Source organism: Hypomesus transpacificus, chromosome 11, assembly GCF_021917145.1.
Source record: "Hypomesus transpacificus isolate Combined female chromosome 11, fHypTra1, whole genome shotgun sequence".
Taxonomy (NCBI): Eukaryota; Metazoa; Chordata; class Actinopteri; order Osmeriformes; family Osmeridae; genus Hypomesus; species Hypomesus transpacificus.
Window position 1 is genome coordinate 3177599 of NC_061070.1, and position 18660 is coordinate 3196258.

Below are 18660 nucleotides of genomic sequence, written 5' to 3' on the forward strand. Positions count from 1 at the left end.
GCTATCCTTGTGTGTGTGTGTATGTGTGTGTTTAGCTGGAGATATCCTTGTGTGTGCGTGTGTGTGTGTGTGTGTGTGTATGTGTGTGTTTAGCTGGAGCTATCCTTGTGTGTGCGTGTGTGTGTGTGTGTGTATGTGTGTGTTTAGCTGGAGCTATCCTTGTGTGAGTTCCCAAACTATCAGCTCATGTCTTATCTCCATCTCAGACTGCTGTTTATAGCCTTGTAGCCTTTACATGTAAGACCTGGACAAGAGACGGAAGTCATGCAAATTACATTTCCATGGAAATCACTGTTTGAGTGTGTGTGTATGTTGAACAACAGTGTTTACTTACACTGTGTGTGTGTGTGTGTGTGTGCATGTGTGTGTGTGTGTGTGTGTGAACTTGTATGTTTGTGCAGGAGTGTTTGCTCGCCATGTGGGTGTGTGTCTTCGTCTCCCTCTCTCTTTTTCTCTCCCCCTCTCCCTCCCTCTCTCTTTCTCTCTCTTTCCCTCCCTCTCAATCTCTCCCTCGGTCTCTCCTCCTATCCCTCCCTCCTGTTCTTTCTCTCTCTCTATCCCTCTTAATCTCTCCCTCTCCTTCTCCTAATCATTCTCTTCATCTCTCTCTGTCTGTCTCTCTCTTCCCATCTCGGTCAGTCTAGTGAGGTGGGTACAGATGTCAGTAACATCACCATAATTCCAGACTCTTCGTGCTCAGACCTGTAAACCTCTAGGCTACATCTTTTTCTTTCATCTTTTGGCCTAGAAACTATTCGGAATAACAATACTAATAATGTTACTCTCTCTTTTAAGTGTTTTCCTTGTGATACAGAGGAACATGACAATGGGAAGAATTATGAGAGTCTCAAAGTTGCAGATAGTAAACTTACAGTAAGACAAACTACAAGCCCCAAGCTTATGCCCAGTTTCAAGCTGGTAAGTTGCTACCATGATTGTAGTTTGTATTGTGACCACTGGGCCTCAAAACAACGGTATACCAGGCAAAAAATTGGTCCTCTGTTGTGATACAATTACCTTCCAGAATCTACTGACAAAGATAAACAATTTACTTTAAAACTTAGACAGACTCTACCATGTAATTTATTTTTCTATCATTTCCTAAGGAGGACCTGAGTGTGTGTGAGGGTGAGTGTATGTGTGGGTGTGTAGGTGTGTGTTTATGTGTATGTGTGGGTGTGTGTGTGTGGGTGTATGTATGTGTGTGAGTGTGTGTGCGTGAATGCAGGTGTACATGTAAGTGTGTGTGTGTATATATGTGTGTGTAACCATACACACCCTTCCCCCAACTATCTCATTCCTTTTTCAGCAGTGTACAGCTGCTAATGGTTCAATCATCCTGTTTGTCAAGTTGATCCGGCCAATCATGGACGTGTCCAAGTCCTATACCTCTCCTCCTGTCTTTGTGTTTAGCAGTCAACCTGTTTTGTATTTAATGTGTCTTTGTCAACTTCTTGTGCTAGATAGCATAGATGTAAATTGTGTTCCGTGTACTTATGTTATGTTATGCCAGGCGCTTGCGTTGTCTTGTCTTAAGAATTTCAGTGCCCAGTCTAACCTTGTGTTGTTCTGTGTACCTGACAAATAAAAGACTTGAACTTGAACTAAATACATCCATTAATTGTATTACATCTGCTTTTATTAACCAGTTGCTGCTTTTTGTTCCTGCAAGTTGTAGCAATACAATTTAGTTTTGGTTATTTGCCACAGAGGCTTTGGAATGGGTAAGCTTCCCAAGGGGCCAACACGCTAACACATAGCTAACCTCTGTCATACACGCTAACACATAGCTAACCTCTGTCATACACGCTAACACATAGCTAACCTCTGTCATACACGCTAACACATAGCTAACCTCTGTCATACACGCTAACACATAGCTAACCTTTGTCATACACTCTAACACATAGCTAACCTCTGTCATACACGCTAACACATAGCTAACCTCTGTCATACGCGATAACACGTAGCTAACCTCTGTTATACACGCTAACATGTAGCTAACCTCTGTCATACACGCTAACACATAGCTAACCTCTGTCATACACGCTAACACATAGCTAACCTCTGTCATACATGATAACACATAGCTAACCTCTGTCATACACGCTAACACATAGCTAACCTCTGTCATACACGATAACACATAGCTAAGCTCTGTCATACACACTAACACATAACTAACCTTTGTCATACACGCTAACACATAGCTAACCTCTGTCATACACGCTAACACATAGCTAACCTCTGTCATACACGATAACACGTAGCTAACCTCTGTTATACACGCTAACATGTAGCTAACCTCTGTCATACACGCTAACACATAGCTAACCTCTGTCATACACGCTAACACATAGATAACCTCTGTCATACATGATAACACATAGCTAACCTCTGTCATACACGCTAACACATAGTTAAGCTCTGTCATACACGGTAACACGTAGCTAACCTCTGTCATACATGCAAACACGTAGCTAACCTCTGTCATACATGCCAACACGTAGCTAACCTCCGTTATACACGCTAACATGTAGCTAACCTCTGTCATACATGCTAGCTTAGGAACAGGCTGTACCCATTGTATTTTTCGACCTAGATTAGAGTCCGGTAGGCAGCATAGGTAGGCTGTTTTAATAGTTTTATTTGTTTGATGCTGTTCATTGTTCTGTTGTCCTTAGTATGTGGTTCACTAGACCCCATTATTTTTGTTATAATCAATATATTATATTTCTACCTCTGCTTAATGTGCCCACACTCACACACCAACTCTCTCACTCATGTTAAGGTTGATTAGCTACTAGCTAACTTTTAGCTAAGGTTCTGTAACAAAACCTTAGCTTCTGTTGCTATCGGTGACGAGAAAAATGCTGGTCCCATGAAATCTGACTTTCCGTGTTGTGATGACTTCAATTGGTTAGTCTTAACCATGATTTCTTGAACCTGACCCCTTACCTCTGACATCACATATTTGATCTGGAGAGTGGAACACTGAAATCTCAATCCCTCTGTCATTACCAATCCACCTCAAGTATGGATAACAAACAAGAAAATTATGAATCTGAAATATTGACTTGAAGGACTTCCTGTGTGTGTGTTGGTGGGGCGTGCAGTGTTGTATTTATTAGATTGTGTGTAATGCCTTGCTGTAGACGTGTAGACATGTTTACTTTTCTGAGCCTTCAGCCGTCTGACACGATGAAGTACTGTACTTGGCATCAGTCAAAACGATGATTTGACAATGATTCTGTGTGTGTGTTGGATATGTGTGTGTGGGTATCTAGTTTTCCAGAGGGGTAGAGGCTACACTGGGAGAAGAGAATGGGGGAGAAAGGGAGGCAGGGAGAGAGAGGGGGGAAGAAAAGGAGGGAGGGAGGGAGAAGACAGGGAGTGAAATAGAGGGAGGAAGGAGATAAGGGGATAGGGAGGAAGGGAGAACTAAAGACTTCCAGGTTCTCCCTGGAGTGCTCTCTCTCTCTCTTTCTCTGTCAGTCTGTCTCTCTCTCTCTCTCTCTCTCTCTCTCTCTCTCTCTCTCTCTCTCTCTCTCTCTCTCTCTCTCTGTCTGTCTGTCTGTCTGTCTGTCTGTCTGTCTGTCTGTCTGTCTGTCTCTCTCAATTCAATAATGCTTTATTTCATATTTATGAATGATTGAGCATTGTTGCCAAAGCCATATCAAATTTAACACATCAAAATGATGATACATTTACATTTGTTAAAATAAAGATAAATAATAGTAATAATAACTACCATTAATTACAACAAGAAAGAAAACCAATATATGTGTATAAAGAAAACGTAATAATTATGAAATACATACAGATATTACATGCACATTACAAATAATATACAACACATAAGTTAATATTACTACCTTAACAACCTTGTACAACGTGAGACTCTGCCTCTGTCAAGCCATGCAAGTCAAAGACAAAATCCAATGCCAGCTCCGCTGTTGCTATATTTTCGCCCAAAACTCTGCGTGTCTTATCATCTAAAGTTAATTGATTAAACCCTGTAATTTTAGAAGCAAATTGTGGGAAGAAACATTTTCTAGCATTTTCATACTTTGGGCTTTGTAGGAGAAAATGTTGTTCATATTGAATTTCATCTGAACTACAGTGTCTACACGTCCTTTGTTCTTCAGCCAACCGTGTCTTTCTGGCAACCTTTGTCTATTGCCAGGGTATGGGCACTGACTCTGTACATCATTAAGATATTTAATTGAAGTTTTTACATTTAAGATGTTCAGCTAAATTAATTTCTCTATTCAAAATTCGATAACATTCAAATTTGTGATATAACTTGATTTATTTTTCCAATAGGTATTATATTCATGATGATTATTATTATGAAGAGTTTTGTTAATGAACATATATCACCCGTATTTAATTTGTATTTAATTGTATTGTCCTACGGGGTCAATCTCTGTGTTCCTCTGCTTGTTTGAAAAGGCCTTGTGATGGAGGCATTCAGCGTCACTTTGTTCCAAGTGAATCCTAAATTAAAAGTCTATTTTTTCTATGGAGAGTAAGAGAGGGACTCTTCCGATTTCTGTTCTACTTGCAAGGTTTGGGGCATTCTGGGTAGGCCAAGTACAGTCTTACAAAATTGAAAATGTAAAATTTCAGTTAGACTTTTGTCCCACATGCTGTGGGAAGTGTAAAGGGCTCCCAAATTTCACTGCCTTAGAGCAGGAATGGTTTTAGGATTGAGTCAAATATTACAGTCCAAATTCTGAGGGAAAGGTTATATTTACCTATAGATTTCTTAATTGCATAGAATGCTCTTCGTGCTTTGTCTGCTAGCGTTTGAACAGCTTTGTCAAATGGCCCTGACGAGCTTCTATCCAGACCCAAGCAAGGGTTAGATGAGGTGTGAATGAGAGTCTCTCCTCCTCGGGTGAATTGGTACAGACTCGCTTGGGAGTAGATTTTTTCTGAAAAATCATTACATTAGTTTTTTCCATGTTCACTGACAGTGTCCATAAGTCCATTCCTTACAATATGTGTCTAGTATTGAAAAGGGCCGGGTAAACCAGATTCGTTAAGAAGCTCTTAACTCTAAGATCTTCTTAAGAACGTTCTAAGCGCGTTTGAGAGCGCCCTTAGAACGTTCTTAAGACGCTCTTAGCGTTAAGAGCGTCTTAACAAATCTGGGAAACCCGGCCAAGGTGTGTTTTAATCCCTGTTCCTGATATCGGCATACATAAGAACTTGATTTATTTGCCTTCTAGGGGGAGTCCTGGGCTTGCAGACCGTTCAAGGACAGTGGCTACTTCATTTATATGTTAAAGTTGGGCTCATACTGCTACCTTGTTTAACTCTTCTGCCTTGGCTGAAGAATTCTGTTCTCCGGTAGTCAATTCTTACACATCATTTATTTTGTTTGTACATTGTGTTGATAATGTCGTAAACCTTGCCTCGAAAGAACATTCCCTTATGCCAAATTGAATCAAAGGCTTTCTTAAAGTCTATGAAATGGCAAATTCTTTTCTTTGTTTGGTGTCTTTTGATTAAGGTGTCAAGGGTATAAATGTGGTCAGTTGTTCTGTATTTACGGAGGAATCCAATTATTAATCCAACATTATCCAATAATGTCGTAAACCTTGCCTCGAAAGAACATTCCCTTATGCCAAATTGAATCAAAGGCTTTCTTAAAGTCTATGAAATGGCAAATTCTTTTCTTTGTTTGGTGTCTTTTGATTAAGGTGTCAAGGGTATAAATGTGGTCAGTTGTTCTGTATTTACGGAGGAATCCAATTTGGCTTTTGCTTAAGGTTTTGTCTCTCTCTCTCTCTCTCTCTCTCTCTCTCTCTCTCTCTCTCTCTCTCTCAGTGACAGGCTGTCACAGGGCATAGTGGTCCAGAGGGCCAGTGACAGGCTGTCACAGGGCATAGTGGTCCAGATGGCCAGTGACAGGCTGTCACAGGGCATAGTGGTCCAGAGGGCCAGTGACAGGCTGTCACAGGGCATAGTGGTCCAGAGGGCCAGTGACAGGCTGTCACAGGGCATGGTGGTCCAGAGGGCCAGTGACAGGCTGTCACAGGGCATGGTGGTCCAGAGGGCCAGTGACAGGCTGTCACAGGGCATGGTGGTCCAGAGGGCCAGTGACAGGTTGAATCAGGCCTGAGAGTCGGCCGCCCTGTCTGACATTTCAATGTTAATGTCTCTGTATTTGGCAATGTCAGGTGGTGGTTGTACTGAATATTAGCTGGCCTCAGGGACTTATTTTACCCTCTTGGCCTCTGGGCTCTGTTCTAATTGGTCCAGAATGAGTGACGTCAGCGGGAGACATGCAAGGTGACCTCCAGTAATCGAGGGTGTGGCCACTCATCGTCAAGACGACCGTTTCCAAACACTAACTCACTGCCTGAGGGTAGGTCTGGGTTCACTGTAATATTAGAACCCCAGACATGTCTGTTTGCCAGCCTGTCTGTCTGGTTGCCAGCCTGTCTGTCTGTCTGTCTGTCTGCCAGCATGTCTGTCTCTCTGTCTGTCACTCTGCCAGTCTGTCTGTCTGCCTGTGTGCTTGTCTGTCTGTCTGTCTGCCTTTCAAATGGCCTTTATTATAGACAAGTTGTCAGCCTGTGTGGACATTACATTACACATAAACTCTATTGTTTCAATGAACTTTTTGGGTGTTGGATACCTGGTGGAGAACAAAAGGATGTTCCTTAAACTAAGTAGTTCTGGAGGGAGAAAAAGAAGGGAGGACAAGAGGGAAAGAGAGGGAAGAGAGGGAAAGAGAGAGAAGAGAGGGAAAGAGAGAGAAGAGAGGGAAAGAAAGAGAAGAGCGAGAATAGAGGGAAAGAGAATCCAGTAAAGAGTCTGGACAACGTCAGCTGATGGCTTTTACCTTGAAGTCAACATTGATGGAGAGAGGAGAGAACAGAAGAGAGAAAGTAATATACGTTTTATGATCAGAACATCACATCAATTCATTGACTTCACACCTGAAGGTCCGTTTCCGAAATCGAATCAATGCGAGAATGATACATTGTGTCAGTTTTACAATCGGTTTGGTTTGCGTTCACAAATGCAAAACTCTAATGGTCCCAAAGTTCAACAAAAAAGTCACGTGGTTAAACATGTCGTTGGTCATACAATTGCCTGGTAAATGTACAACAAACCCTGCACAATGTCTACCTGGATACTGGAGGTCCCAATCATGGAGCACCGTCAGGTCATGTGATACATCACGGAGCACCGTCGAGTCATGTGATGTTACAGTAATATGGAACGCATACCAACAGACAATAAGGGACCATGAATATGAACGTCAACGTAAGACTGCAGATATTCAGTTTTACGTAATAGCTTAATGCTGGAAACCATTCTCCATTGAATATTTAAAACCCTTCTGTGTTATTATGCACCTTCTCTAATAGCTGCGAAAAGTTTCTTCAACCCATATTTGAATAAGGCCCCTGGACCTCATTTTATGCCTCATGACAATGCAGTCACCAAAACAGAAAATGAAAAACATTTTAAACCCATAAAATGGTACGCTTCCTGTGATTGGTTTGAATGGTGTTCTCACCAGAAGTGAACGTTCCAGAGTCACAGTGACCAGCCTGTCGAGGGGACCAGAGAGGGTTTGTTCCGCACCAGATTTCGACTCAGGCGTTCACACCACCACAAATGAACCACATTACGTAACAGGGTAAACGCTCTAGAGTTTGGTTCAACTGGACTAAAAAAGGCTGGTGTGAACATTCCCTGAGACTGGACCAGCTTCAGGACCAGCCCCAGGACCAGCCCCAGGATCAGGGCCAGACCAGGACCAGCCCCAGGATCAGGGCCAGACCAGCCCCAGGGCCAGGGCCAGACCAGCCCCAGGGCCAGGGCCAGACCAGGACCAGCACCGGACGGATCTCTCCTTCCTCCCTGAACGATTGACCACATGTGATCTCCGAGGGCTTGGCTGTCGTTGGGACCGCCACAGCTGCAGCCTCCTGATAGGCCGCATTTGTTCGTGGTCCCAGGAGACAGAGAGCGAGCAGCGGTCACATGGGTTCCTGCGTTAGATCCTCGTCTCCAGGGGCGAGTCACTCCAAACCACACTCTGGAGACGGGGTGAAAGGTCACCGGACGGAACCACACTCTGGAGACGGGGTGGAGGGTTAGGGTGATGTCATACTCTAATAGGGGAGATGAGGACGATGGAGATGACGACAATGGGGACAATGATGATGATAGTGATTATGGAGGTGGTTAAGATGATGAAGATGATTGTGGTGGTAGTGTTTATGATGATGATTATGGTGGTTTGCAGAAAGCCAATAAGGTTAGGTAAGGTGATGTTCGCTGTTTCTGGACAAACAGTGGAATATCTTAGTCTCTGGACATGTTTGTCCCCGGAGAGAGAGACACACACACAAAGAGAGAGAGGGAGAAAGAGAGACAGAAAGAGAAAGAGAGGGAGGGAGAAAGAGAGAGACAGAAAGAGAAAGAGAGGGACGGAGGGAGAAAGAGAGAGACAGAAAGAGAGAGACATAGAGAAAAAGAGAGAGAGAGAGGTCCAGTAACTGGCAATCTAGAGATGGGAGTTCTCTGTGACTCACCAGCACTTAAAAGAAGCTGCATGTGACCTGACCTTAAATTTTTAGGATGTTGGTATTCATAACCCTCAGGTCACAGGTCACAGCTTGACTGGGCTGTTTTAGACAGGGTGGACTGTATGTGTGACTGTGAGGATTGGAAGGCTCGCTCTTTTTCTCCTCCATGTTCTTTACGCCCTCTGCTCTACTCATTCTCTTTCTTTCTCTCCTGTCTTTCCCTCTCTCCCCCGCCCTCTCTCTCCCTTCTGCATTTGTCTGTCTCTCCCTCCCTTTAAATACCCATCCCTCCCCCCTCCCACTCTCTTCTTCTTTCTTTCCCTCTCTTTTTCTACCCTCCCTCTCTGTCTCTTTCTCTGCATTTGTATCTCCCTCTTTGCCCCCCCCTCTCCCCCCTTTCTCTGTCCCCCCCTCTCTCTGTCCCCACTAACACCCCCCCTCCACATCCCCTGATTTATGGAGCTCTTTCCTCGGCCGACGTGCGTCAGCACTGGCTGGGAGTCTCGTGAGGCGCTCCTGAAGAGCCGTGTCTCGTGTCTGGACAACATCAGCTGGCAACGCTCCCCCACCCCCACCTCCTACCCCTCCCCACCCCCAACGTCCTCCCCACCCCCACCCTCCTCACCCTCCCCTCCTCCACCTCCAGAGACCTACGTCTGAATGCTTGAACAGACCCTCCGTTCCCTCTAGAGTTTCGTTCTGGTCATGCCCCTCCTGACTGCTCTGTCTGGGGGGCGTCTGATCCCTATAGGACGATTGCAGGTTACCAAGGTTACAGGGGGTGGAAATATCCCGGATATTCTTCCTCCTGTATCTGGTCTGGGTTAAGGTGGGTCGACTGAGTGACTGCTTGGCCCTTCTCTTATCATTTCACCTCTGTCTCTCTACCCATCTCTCTCTAGCTCTCTCTCCACCTATCTCTCTTATCTCTCTCTATCTCTTTCTCTCATGTGTTGCTCTTCACAGCCGTCTGTAGCCTCTCTACCCCGCAGTGGAATCACATGGGCTGCAACACATAGACCCTCACTGTGTGTGTGTGCGTGTGTAGGTGTGTGCGTGTATGTGTATGTGTGTGTGTGTGTGTCGTGATGCATGCATGTGTGTTCCAGGCAAAGGGTATGCCTCCCAGTTGCGTGCCCTGTGGTGTTTAGAACACACAGAGTTCTCTGATGATATCCACACATCTCATGAGAAGCTGGTGTGGAGGTCTGGAGGGCTGCAGGAGAGAAGCCTGACCCAGTCTGGCTGTCTCTCATCCATGACTGCTGATGGGGACTGATACCATCACTGCGTGAGCGCGGCAGGGCCACGGACATGTTGGGCTGCACAGGACAGCGTACCCTGTAATCCTGTTCCTGTGTTTACTCCATGCAGTCTCCTGGGGGATGGGAGACGGTGTGTGTATGTATCTGAAAACGCCAACAGAGATACATTAAAAACAGCTTTAACTTGGTGATGGCCAGGCAAATGGATGTTTGCCCTGACAACATACTATAAACAGCAGCACTTAGCCGTCTCTCAACAAGCTAATTGCCTATTAAGCGCCATGGAGTGTTTCTTAGCTTTTTCCTGTCTCTGCTTGTTTCTCCTCCTCTCACTGGTGAATCACCAGTTAGCTTGCCTAACCAGGAAGCTAGCTAGCACTTAGCTTATCCATGCAGAAAGCTAACTGTCAGCTACACTAGCCGTTAACTGGCAGAAAGCTAACTCTCAGATAGCTTAGCCATAATAGGCAGAAAGCTAACAACCAGCCAGCTCAGGCTTGCTAAATAGGAAGTCAGCAGCTAGCCATAGTCGCAAGGATCAAATAATCTAACCCTCAGCTAACCTTGCCATGCTAGCAAGAGTCTAATAGATAGCCATTACTGGATAAGATGAAAGGTTATGAGTCATCTTGACTACAGCCTTGAGTGAGAGATGAGCAGAGGAGTCAGTCCTGTGACTGGGTGCTGATGTCTGGTGTTTGTTCCCAGGTCTGACGGATGAGAAGGTGAAGGACTACCTCACCCTGCACCCCCAGATGCTGGATGACTTTGTGCTGGAGAGCGTGAGCCCCGAGACTCTGGCCCGCTGGCTGAAGAACAAGACGATCAGCAGGCCTGCAGGTACCTTACCCCACCCTAGGGTCATGACCTCTACCAGGGTCACAACCTCTACCCTCATCATGAGGTCACTACCTCTACCCTCACCCTGAGGTCACAACCTCTACCAGGGTCATGACCTCTACCGGGGTCACAACCTCTACCCTCATCATGAGGTCACTACCTCTACCCTCACCCTGAGGTCACAACCTCTACCAGGGTCATGACCTCTACCGGGGTCACAACCTCTACCCTCATCATGAGGTCACTACCTCTATCCTCATCATGAGGTCACAACCTCTACCTTCATCATGAGGTCACTACCTCTACCTTCATCATGAGGTCACAACCCCTACCCTCATCGTGCCTGCTATATTTGGTCAAACATTAATTAACTCATCCTTAATATGATGGTTGGAACTGCTGCTCTTTGGTGAGGTTTGTGATGTTAGCTGGCAGGGCCGGATGCAGCCTGGTTTGACTGGGGGGGCAGTGAACATTTCTGGGGGGTATCATGATTACGGAAAGGGATCCAATTATTTTACTTGTAATAAATGTTTATATTGTTACCATTTTTGAGACTGCTTATCGTTCTGAGTGTTAATCAGGCGTGGAGCCCGATGCTGTAAACATTTGGGGCTTAGCCCAAACCAAAGACGTATTCTGGGTTTGATTTGATGTTAGAAAGGGAATTCTCCACATGATGCAAGTGAAAAAAATGTGTGCATTGGTGCGCGCCTTCACCGTCCTCCTCCACATATTAAAATAGTGCTGCTGCCTGCAGTGCCATGGCGGGTCGGACCAAATGATGCCGGACGTTCCCCACCCCTGCCCTAAAGTCACAACCTTTACCAGGGTCACGACCTCGGGTCCCGTTTGGGTCACGACCTGCACTTGGATCATAACCTCCAGATCCTCTACAGTCACGACCTCTACCCATAACATCTTCTATTCCTGTGAGGTTTAGGGTTAGAGGCCAACTCGAAATACCACTTCCTGGACAAAGAAGAGTGCCAGGGGTCAGAGCCCAGATTCATATGTTATAAACAGAACTGTTGAAAACCAATCACAGCCCTCACACATATACTCACAAAGATAGAAAGACAGAATGAAAGAGAGACAGACTCTCTTTACTATGGTAACACATTGGACAACACATTGGACAACACATTTACCATGATATATAACTTTATATCACAACCCTTAGTTAAACCCTTATAGCGTTGAGTAGTATTTTTTCACTCAGTTGCTAAGATATCTTGCATGAGACTGTGCTCTGCTTCATCTCCATCACAACCTTCCAAGCACAAAACAGGAAGTCATTTTCACATAGAATTCATACATACTTAAAATGCTAAGCATATTTCTAAGATGAGCAAATAATGGCAAACCAAATTGAAACATTTGTATTGTAAGAACATTTGTTCTTCTTACAATACAGATACAATTCACACAATTGCGATCCTCGTCTGACGTGCAAAACGTTTTTGCAGAATTATTCAACCAGCAACCAGTTCTGATTCCTAGAGAACAGGTACACCTTGTAAAGCTCCATGTAAGGTGTTTTCCTGATGGCAGTGTGATGCTGATGACAACATGTGGTCTGATTGACAAGAACGAAGAGAGTGAATGTAGCCACGTAGCACTGGATTAGGGTTGACTTTTGAATTGGCTTGTTTAATTGACTTGGTATATTTCACAGCAGACGCTCCTATTACGTAAGTGTACAAAGTGTAGTTTTGAGTGTAGTGTAAGTGTAGTTTACAGAGCCTGAAAGAGAGAGAGAAAGAGAAGAAAAGACAGAAAGAAAGAAGAACAATACAAATTTGATTTTAACCTGAAAAGAACGAGTGAAAGAGAGACAGATACAGGACAGAGACAGAGAAGGCAGAGGAGGGCAGGAGGGAGCAGAGTAGAGCAGGAGGTAGCAGAGGAGAGCAGAGGAGAGCAGGAGGTAGCAGAGGAGAGCAGAGGAGAGCAGGAGGTAGCAGAGGAGAGCAGAGGAGAGCAGGAGGTAGCAGAGGAGAGCAGAGGAGAGCAGAGTAGAGCAGGAGGTAGCAGAGGAGAGCAGAGGAGAGCAGGAGGGAGCAGAGGAGAGCAGAGGAGAGCAGGAGGTAGCAGAGGAGAGCAGAGGAGAGCAGGAGGGAGCAGAGGAGAGCAGGAGGGAGCAGAGGAGAGCAGGAGGGAGCAGAGGAGAGCAGAGGAGAGCAGGAGGGAGCAGAGGAGAGCAGGAGGGAGCAGAGGAGAGCAGAGGAGAGCAGGAGGGAGCAGAGGAGAGCATAGGAGAGCAGGAGGGAGCAGAGGAGAGCAGGAGGGAGCAGAGGAGAGCAGAAGAGAGCAGGAGGGAGCAGAGGAGAGCAGGAGGGAGCAGAGGAGAGCAGAGGAGAGCAGGAGGGAGCAGAGGAGAGCAGGAGGGAGCAGAGGAGAGCAGGAGGGAGCAGAGGAGGGCAGGAGGGAGCAGAGGAGGGCAGGAGAGAGCAGAGGAGAGCAGGAGGGAGCAGATAAGAGCAGGAGGGAGCAGAGGAGAGCAGGAGGGAGCAGAGGAGAGCAGGAGGTAGCAGAGGAGAGCAGGAGGGAGCAGATAAGAGCAGGAGGGAGCAGAGAAGAGCAGGAGGGAGCAGAGGAGAGCAGGAGAGAGCAGAGGAGAGCAGGAGGGAGCAGATAAGAGCAGGAGGGAGCAGAGGAGAGCAGGAGGGAGCAGAGAAGAGCAGGAGGGAGCAGAGGAGAGCAGGAGAGAGCAGAGTAGAGCAGGAGGGAGCAGAGGAGAGCAGGAGGGAGTAGATAAGAGCAGGAGGGAGCAGAGAAGAGCAGGAGAGAGCAGAGAAGAGCAGGAGAGAGCAGGAGAGAGCAGATAAGAGCAGGAGAGAGCAGAGTAGAGCAGGAGGGAGCAGATAAGAGCAGGAGGGAGCAGAGAAGAGCAGGAGGTAGCAGAGGAGAGCAGGAGGGAGCAGATAAGAGCAGGAGGGAGCAGAGAAGAGCAGGAGGGAGCAGAGGAGAGCAGAAGAGAGCAGATAAGAGCAGGAGAGAGCAGAGGACAGCAGGAGGGAGCAGATAAGAGCAGGAGGGAGCAGAGGAGAGCAGGAGGGAGCAGAGAAGAGCAGGAGGGAGCAGAGGAAAGCAGGAGAGAGCAGAGTAGAGCAGGAGGGAGCAGAGGAGAGCAGGAGGGAGCAGAGAAGAGCAGGAGAGAGCAGATAAGAGCAGGAGAGAGCAGATAAGAGCAGGAGAGAGCAGAGTAGAGCAGGAGAGAGCAGAATAGAGCAGGAGGGAGCAGAGGAGAGCAGGAGGGAGCAGATAAGAGCAGGAGGGAACAGAGAAGAGCAGGAGAGAGCAGATAAGAGCAGGAGAGAGCAGGAGAGAGCAGATAAGAGCAGGAGAGAGCAGAGTAGAGCAGGAGGGAGCAGAGAAGAGCAGGAGGGAGCAGAGAAGAGCAGGAGGTAGCAGAGGAGAGCAGGAGGGAGCAGATAAGAGCAGGAGGGAGCAGAAGAGAGCAGGAGGGAGCAGAGAAGAGCAGGAGGGAGCAGAGGAGAGCAGGAGAGAGCAGAGTAGAGCAGGAGGTGGCAGAGGAGAGCAGGAGGGAGCAGATAAGAGCAGGAGGGAGCAGAGGAGAGCAGGAGGGAGCAGAGGAGAGCAGGAGGTAGCAGAGGAGAGCAGGAGGGAGCAGATAAGAGCAGGAGGGAGCAGAGGAGAGCAGGAGGTAGCAGAGGAGAGCAGGAGGGAGCAGATAAGAGCAGGAGGGAGCAGAGGAGAGCAGGAGGGAGCAGATAAGAGCAGGAGGGAGCAGAGGAGAGCAGGAGGGAGCAGAGGAGAGCAGGAGGTAGCAGAGGAGAGCAGGAGGGAGCAGATAAGAGCAGGAGGGAGCAGAGGAGAGCAGGAGGGAGCAGAGGAGAGCAGGAGGGAGCAGAGGAGAGCAGGAGAAAGCAGAGGAGAGCAGGAGAGAGCAGAGGAGAGCAGGAGAGACCAGAGGAGAGCAGGAGAGAGCAGAGGAGAGCAGAGGAGAGCAGGAGAGAGCAGGAAAGAGCAGGAGGGACCAGAGGAGAGCAGGAGAGAGCAGAGGAGAGCAGAGGAGGGCAGGAGAGAGCAGGAGAGAGAGCAGGAGAGACCAGGACAGAGAGCAGGAGAGACCAGGAGAAAGAGCAGGAGAGACCAGGAGAGAGCAGGAGAGAGCAGAGGAAAGCAGGAGAGAGCAGAGGAGAGCAGGAGAGACCAGAGGAGAGCAGGAGAGAGCAGGAGAGAGCAGAGGAGAGCAGGAGAGAGCAGGAGAGAGCAGAGGAGAGCAGAGGAGAGCAGGAGAGAGCAGAGGAGAGCAGGAGGGAGCAGGAGAGAGCAGAGGAGGGGAGGAGAGAGAGAGCAGGAGAGAGCAGGAGAGACCAGGAGAGAGCAGGAGAGAGCAGAGGAGAGCAGAGTAGAGCAGGAGGGAGCAGAGAAGAGCAGGAGGGAGCAGAGGAGAGCAGGAGGGAGCAGAGGAGAGCAGGAGAGAGCAGAGGAGAGCAGGAGAGAGCAGAGGAGAGCAGAGGAAAGCAGGAGAGACCAGAGGAGAGCAGGAGAGAGCAGAGGAGAGCAGGAGAGAGCAGGAGAGAGAAGAAGGAGAGCAGGAGAGAGCAGGAAAGAGCAGGAGGGAGCAGGAGAGAGCAGAGGAGGGCAGGAGAGAGAGAGCAGGAGAGACCAGGAGAGAGAGCAGAGGAGACCAGGAGAGAGAGCAGGAGAGAGCAGGAGAGAGCAGTGGAGAGCAGGAGAGAGCAGGAGGGAGCAGGAGAGAGCAGGAGAGAGCAGAGTAGAGCAAGAGGGAGCAGAGAAGAGCAGGAGGGAGCAGAGGAGAGCAGGAGGGAGCAGAGGAGAGCAGGAGAGAGCAGAGGAGGGCAGGAGAGAGCAGAGGAGAGCAGAGGAGAGCAGGAGAGACCAGAGGAGAGCAGGAGAGAGCAGAGGAGAGCAGGAGAGAGCAGAGGAGAGCAGGAGAGAGCAGAGGAGAGCAGAGGAGAGCAGGAGGGAGCAGGAAAGAGCAGGAGAGAGCAGGAGAGAGCAGAGGAGGGCAGGAGAGAGAGAGCAGGAGAGAGAGCAGGAAAGACCAGGAGAGAGAGCAGGAGAGCCCAGGAGAGAGAGCAGGAGAGACCAGGAGAGAGAGCAGGAGAGACCATGAGAGAGCAGGAGAGAGCAGGAGAGAGAGCAGGAGTGACCAGCAGAGAGAGCAGGAGAGACCAGGAGAGAGAGCAGGAGAGAGCAGGAGAGAGAGCAGGAGAGACCAGGAGAGAGAGCAGGAGAGAGCAGGAGAGACCAGGAGAGAGAGCAGGAGAGATCCGGAGAGAGAGCAGGAGAGACCAGGAGAGAGAGCAGGAGAGACCAGGAGAGAGAGCAGGAGAGATCAGGAGAAAGAGCAGGAGTGACCAGGAGAGAGCAGGAGAGACCAGGAGAGAGAGCAGGAGAGAGCCGGGGCAGGAGAGGTGTAGGAGTGGGCTGAGTTGAGACTGCTCTGCACAGCGGCTCTCCTCACAGCCCGTCCACATCCATCAGGCCCTGGCAGGCTGGCCCGCTGCCCGCTAGGCTGGCACGCTGCCCGGGCCAGCTCTGACGTCAGAGCCAGGCTCCAGGGACGGCCGGCCGGAGGGGGTCAGGATGGGGTGTGTGTGTATTTGTGAATGTGCGTGTTTGCATACGTGTGTGTGTGTCAGACTTTTTGAGTGTGTTTTGAGTGTTGGTCTGCAGTGTGTAGTGTCCAGAGAGTGTCCAGAGACATCCAAAAAAGAGAGAGATGAGTGGGCTGAGTGATAGACATGGGATTGTTCTTTACCTCTCTCTCTCTCTCTCTCTCTCTCTCTCTCTGCTTCCCTCTCTACCTTCCTTTTTCATTTGTTTTTGCTGATACAGCACAGGCTTTGGTAAAGCTTTTGACACAGCTAAATGTGCAAATGCAACTTGACTTGACCTCTTCCTCATCAAGTTGTTTACTTGAGGGCAGTTCTCATCCAGTCAGAGCTGCGCATTATCATTGCTTGACATCTAGTGACTGGATGAGAGTTTAAATTAATTTGTTGAATCTGTTGTTGTCCAGCAGTCTGTCTAGACACTGTGCTTTGTCAGATGCTGAGAGGTAGACCAGCTGTAGTGGTCAACAAAACTCAGTCTGCATTGGTTGTAACCAGTGTTGGGATGGTTGTAAAAAGGTGCAACTAAAAAGGCTTCAAATGCTAACATACCAGCGTGTGCGTGTGTTTGATTGATAACCATGGTGCTCCAATTCTACTAGCACTCATTCATTTTCTCCTACAATCAAAACAGCTTCCTCTTCTATGAGTTCCCTCCCACTGGAAGGAGCTACTGTTAACCAGCCAATCAGACAGGGTCGTTCCTGACCGTAGCCAATCAGACAGGGTCGTTCCTTACCGCAGCCAATCAGACAGGGTTTTTCCTGACTGCTACCCAGGCCAGAACTGTGGCAGGAAGGTTCAGAATATTAATAGATAAACTCCGACATTAACTTGTAAGCAATAACTGTAAATGTGGCCAACTTAAGTTGTTATGTAATCTAACGCCAATAAGTCTCCTGGAAGCAGTCCTTGTGTCCCCCGCCACACACATACATACACACACATACACACACACACACGTACATACACACATACATACACACACACACACACATACATACATACACACATACATACACACCCACACACACATACATACACACCCACACACACATACACACACACACACACACACACACACACACACCCCTCCCGAGGCGCTGGGCGGTCATGTGGCATGTGATGAGCAGACAGTACGTTCTGCTGGCCTCCAGCTTGGGACCACTCACTGCCTCTTACATAACTGTGTGTGTGTGCTTGTGTGCTCATGCATGTGTGTGTGTGTGTGTATGTGTGTGATGGTGTGTGTGTGTGACGGTGGGGGTGGGGGGATCTTTCATTAGCATGTGTGTGTGTGTGTGGGTGTGTGTGTGTGTGTGTGAGACGGTGGGGGTGGGGGGATCTTTCATTAGCATGTGTGTGTGAAATAAAGCATCCTTCTGGATCTGCACATTAGTTTGTTTGACCAAATGTCAATTTCTACACGTAAGTGTGTATATTTGTGTTTGTATATAATTATGTATATGTGTGTGTTTGTATCAATGTATAATATACATCTGTATGTGTGCATGTGTGTATGTGTGTGTGTATGTATGCATGTATGTGTGTGTGTGTGTGACTGCTGACTGTTACTCTGACAGGATGTTGAACTGCAGAAACGCTCCTCATATTTCTCCACATGGAAGAAATATGGCCCATTATTGATCCTGGGAGTGTGGATCTGTCACCTCATCAACTGTGCACCAGGGCTGGGTTAGGTTTGGGGTTAGGGTTAGGGTTAGGGCTGGGGATAGGGATAGGGTTGGGTTAGGACTAGAGTTAGGGTTTGACTGGACTGTTGTCTTTATATGTGGAGTTATAACCACAGTACTAGTAGTGTGTGTGTGTGTATGTCTCCCTCCTCCTTATTGACGTCAGTCCCTGCCTCCCCCTCCCTGCCCCAGGTCCCACTGGAGATGTTTACTTCACACTGAACACTGTCAGGAGGTCATTAAACAATCCCCAACTCCCCCTCCCTCCCTCCCTCCCTCCCTCCCTCCCTCCCTCCCTCCCTCCCTCCCTCCCTCCCTACTCTTCCTCCTTCGCCCTCCTCTCTCCTTCCCTCCTTCACCTCCCTCCCTCCCTCCTCTCTCCCTCTGCACTCTCCTCCTCCTCCTCCTTCTCCCTCCCTCTTTCCTCCCTCCACACTCTTCTTCCTCCTCCCTCCCTTCCCCCTCCCTCCACCCTCCTTCTCCTCCCTTCACACCCAGGTACTTTGATTGTGAGTACTGTATGTTTAGATTGTATATTGTATATATGTATGTATGTGTGTGTGTTTGTGTATGCATATGTGTGTGTCCAGATGGAATTTGCAGTAACTTAGGGCAGGTGGTATTCTTACCCTTGTTTGGTCGTTGGTTGCTTTTATAAAAAGTAGCGACATTGTTATGCAACTTAAAG

The 18660-nt window shown here is 48.0% G+C and overlaps 1 protein-coding gene across 7 annotated transcripts in view; it reads left to right on the top strand.

Annotated features, from left to right (window-relative positions):
- pde10a (phosphodiesterase 10A) overlaps positions 1-18660 on the top strand; it is a 60526-nt gene that overhangs the window by 21333 nt on the left and 20533 nt on the right. For all 7 annotated transcript variants that reach the window (XM_047029203.1, XM_047029201.1, XM_047029202.1 and 4 more), the window contains exon 2: positions 10535-10666. In XM_047029203.1, the coding sequence (XP_046885159.1) occupies positions 10535-10666 (132 nt within the window). The remainder of the gene's footprint in view (positions 1-10534; positions 10667-18660) is intronic.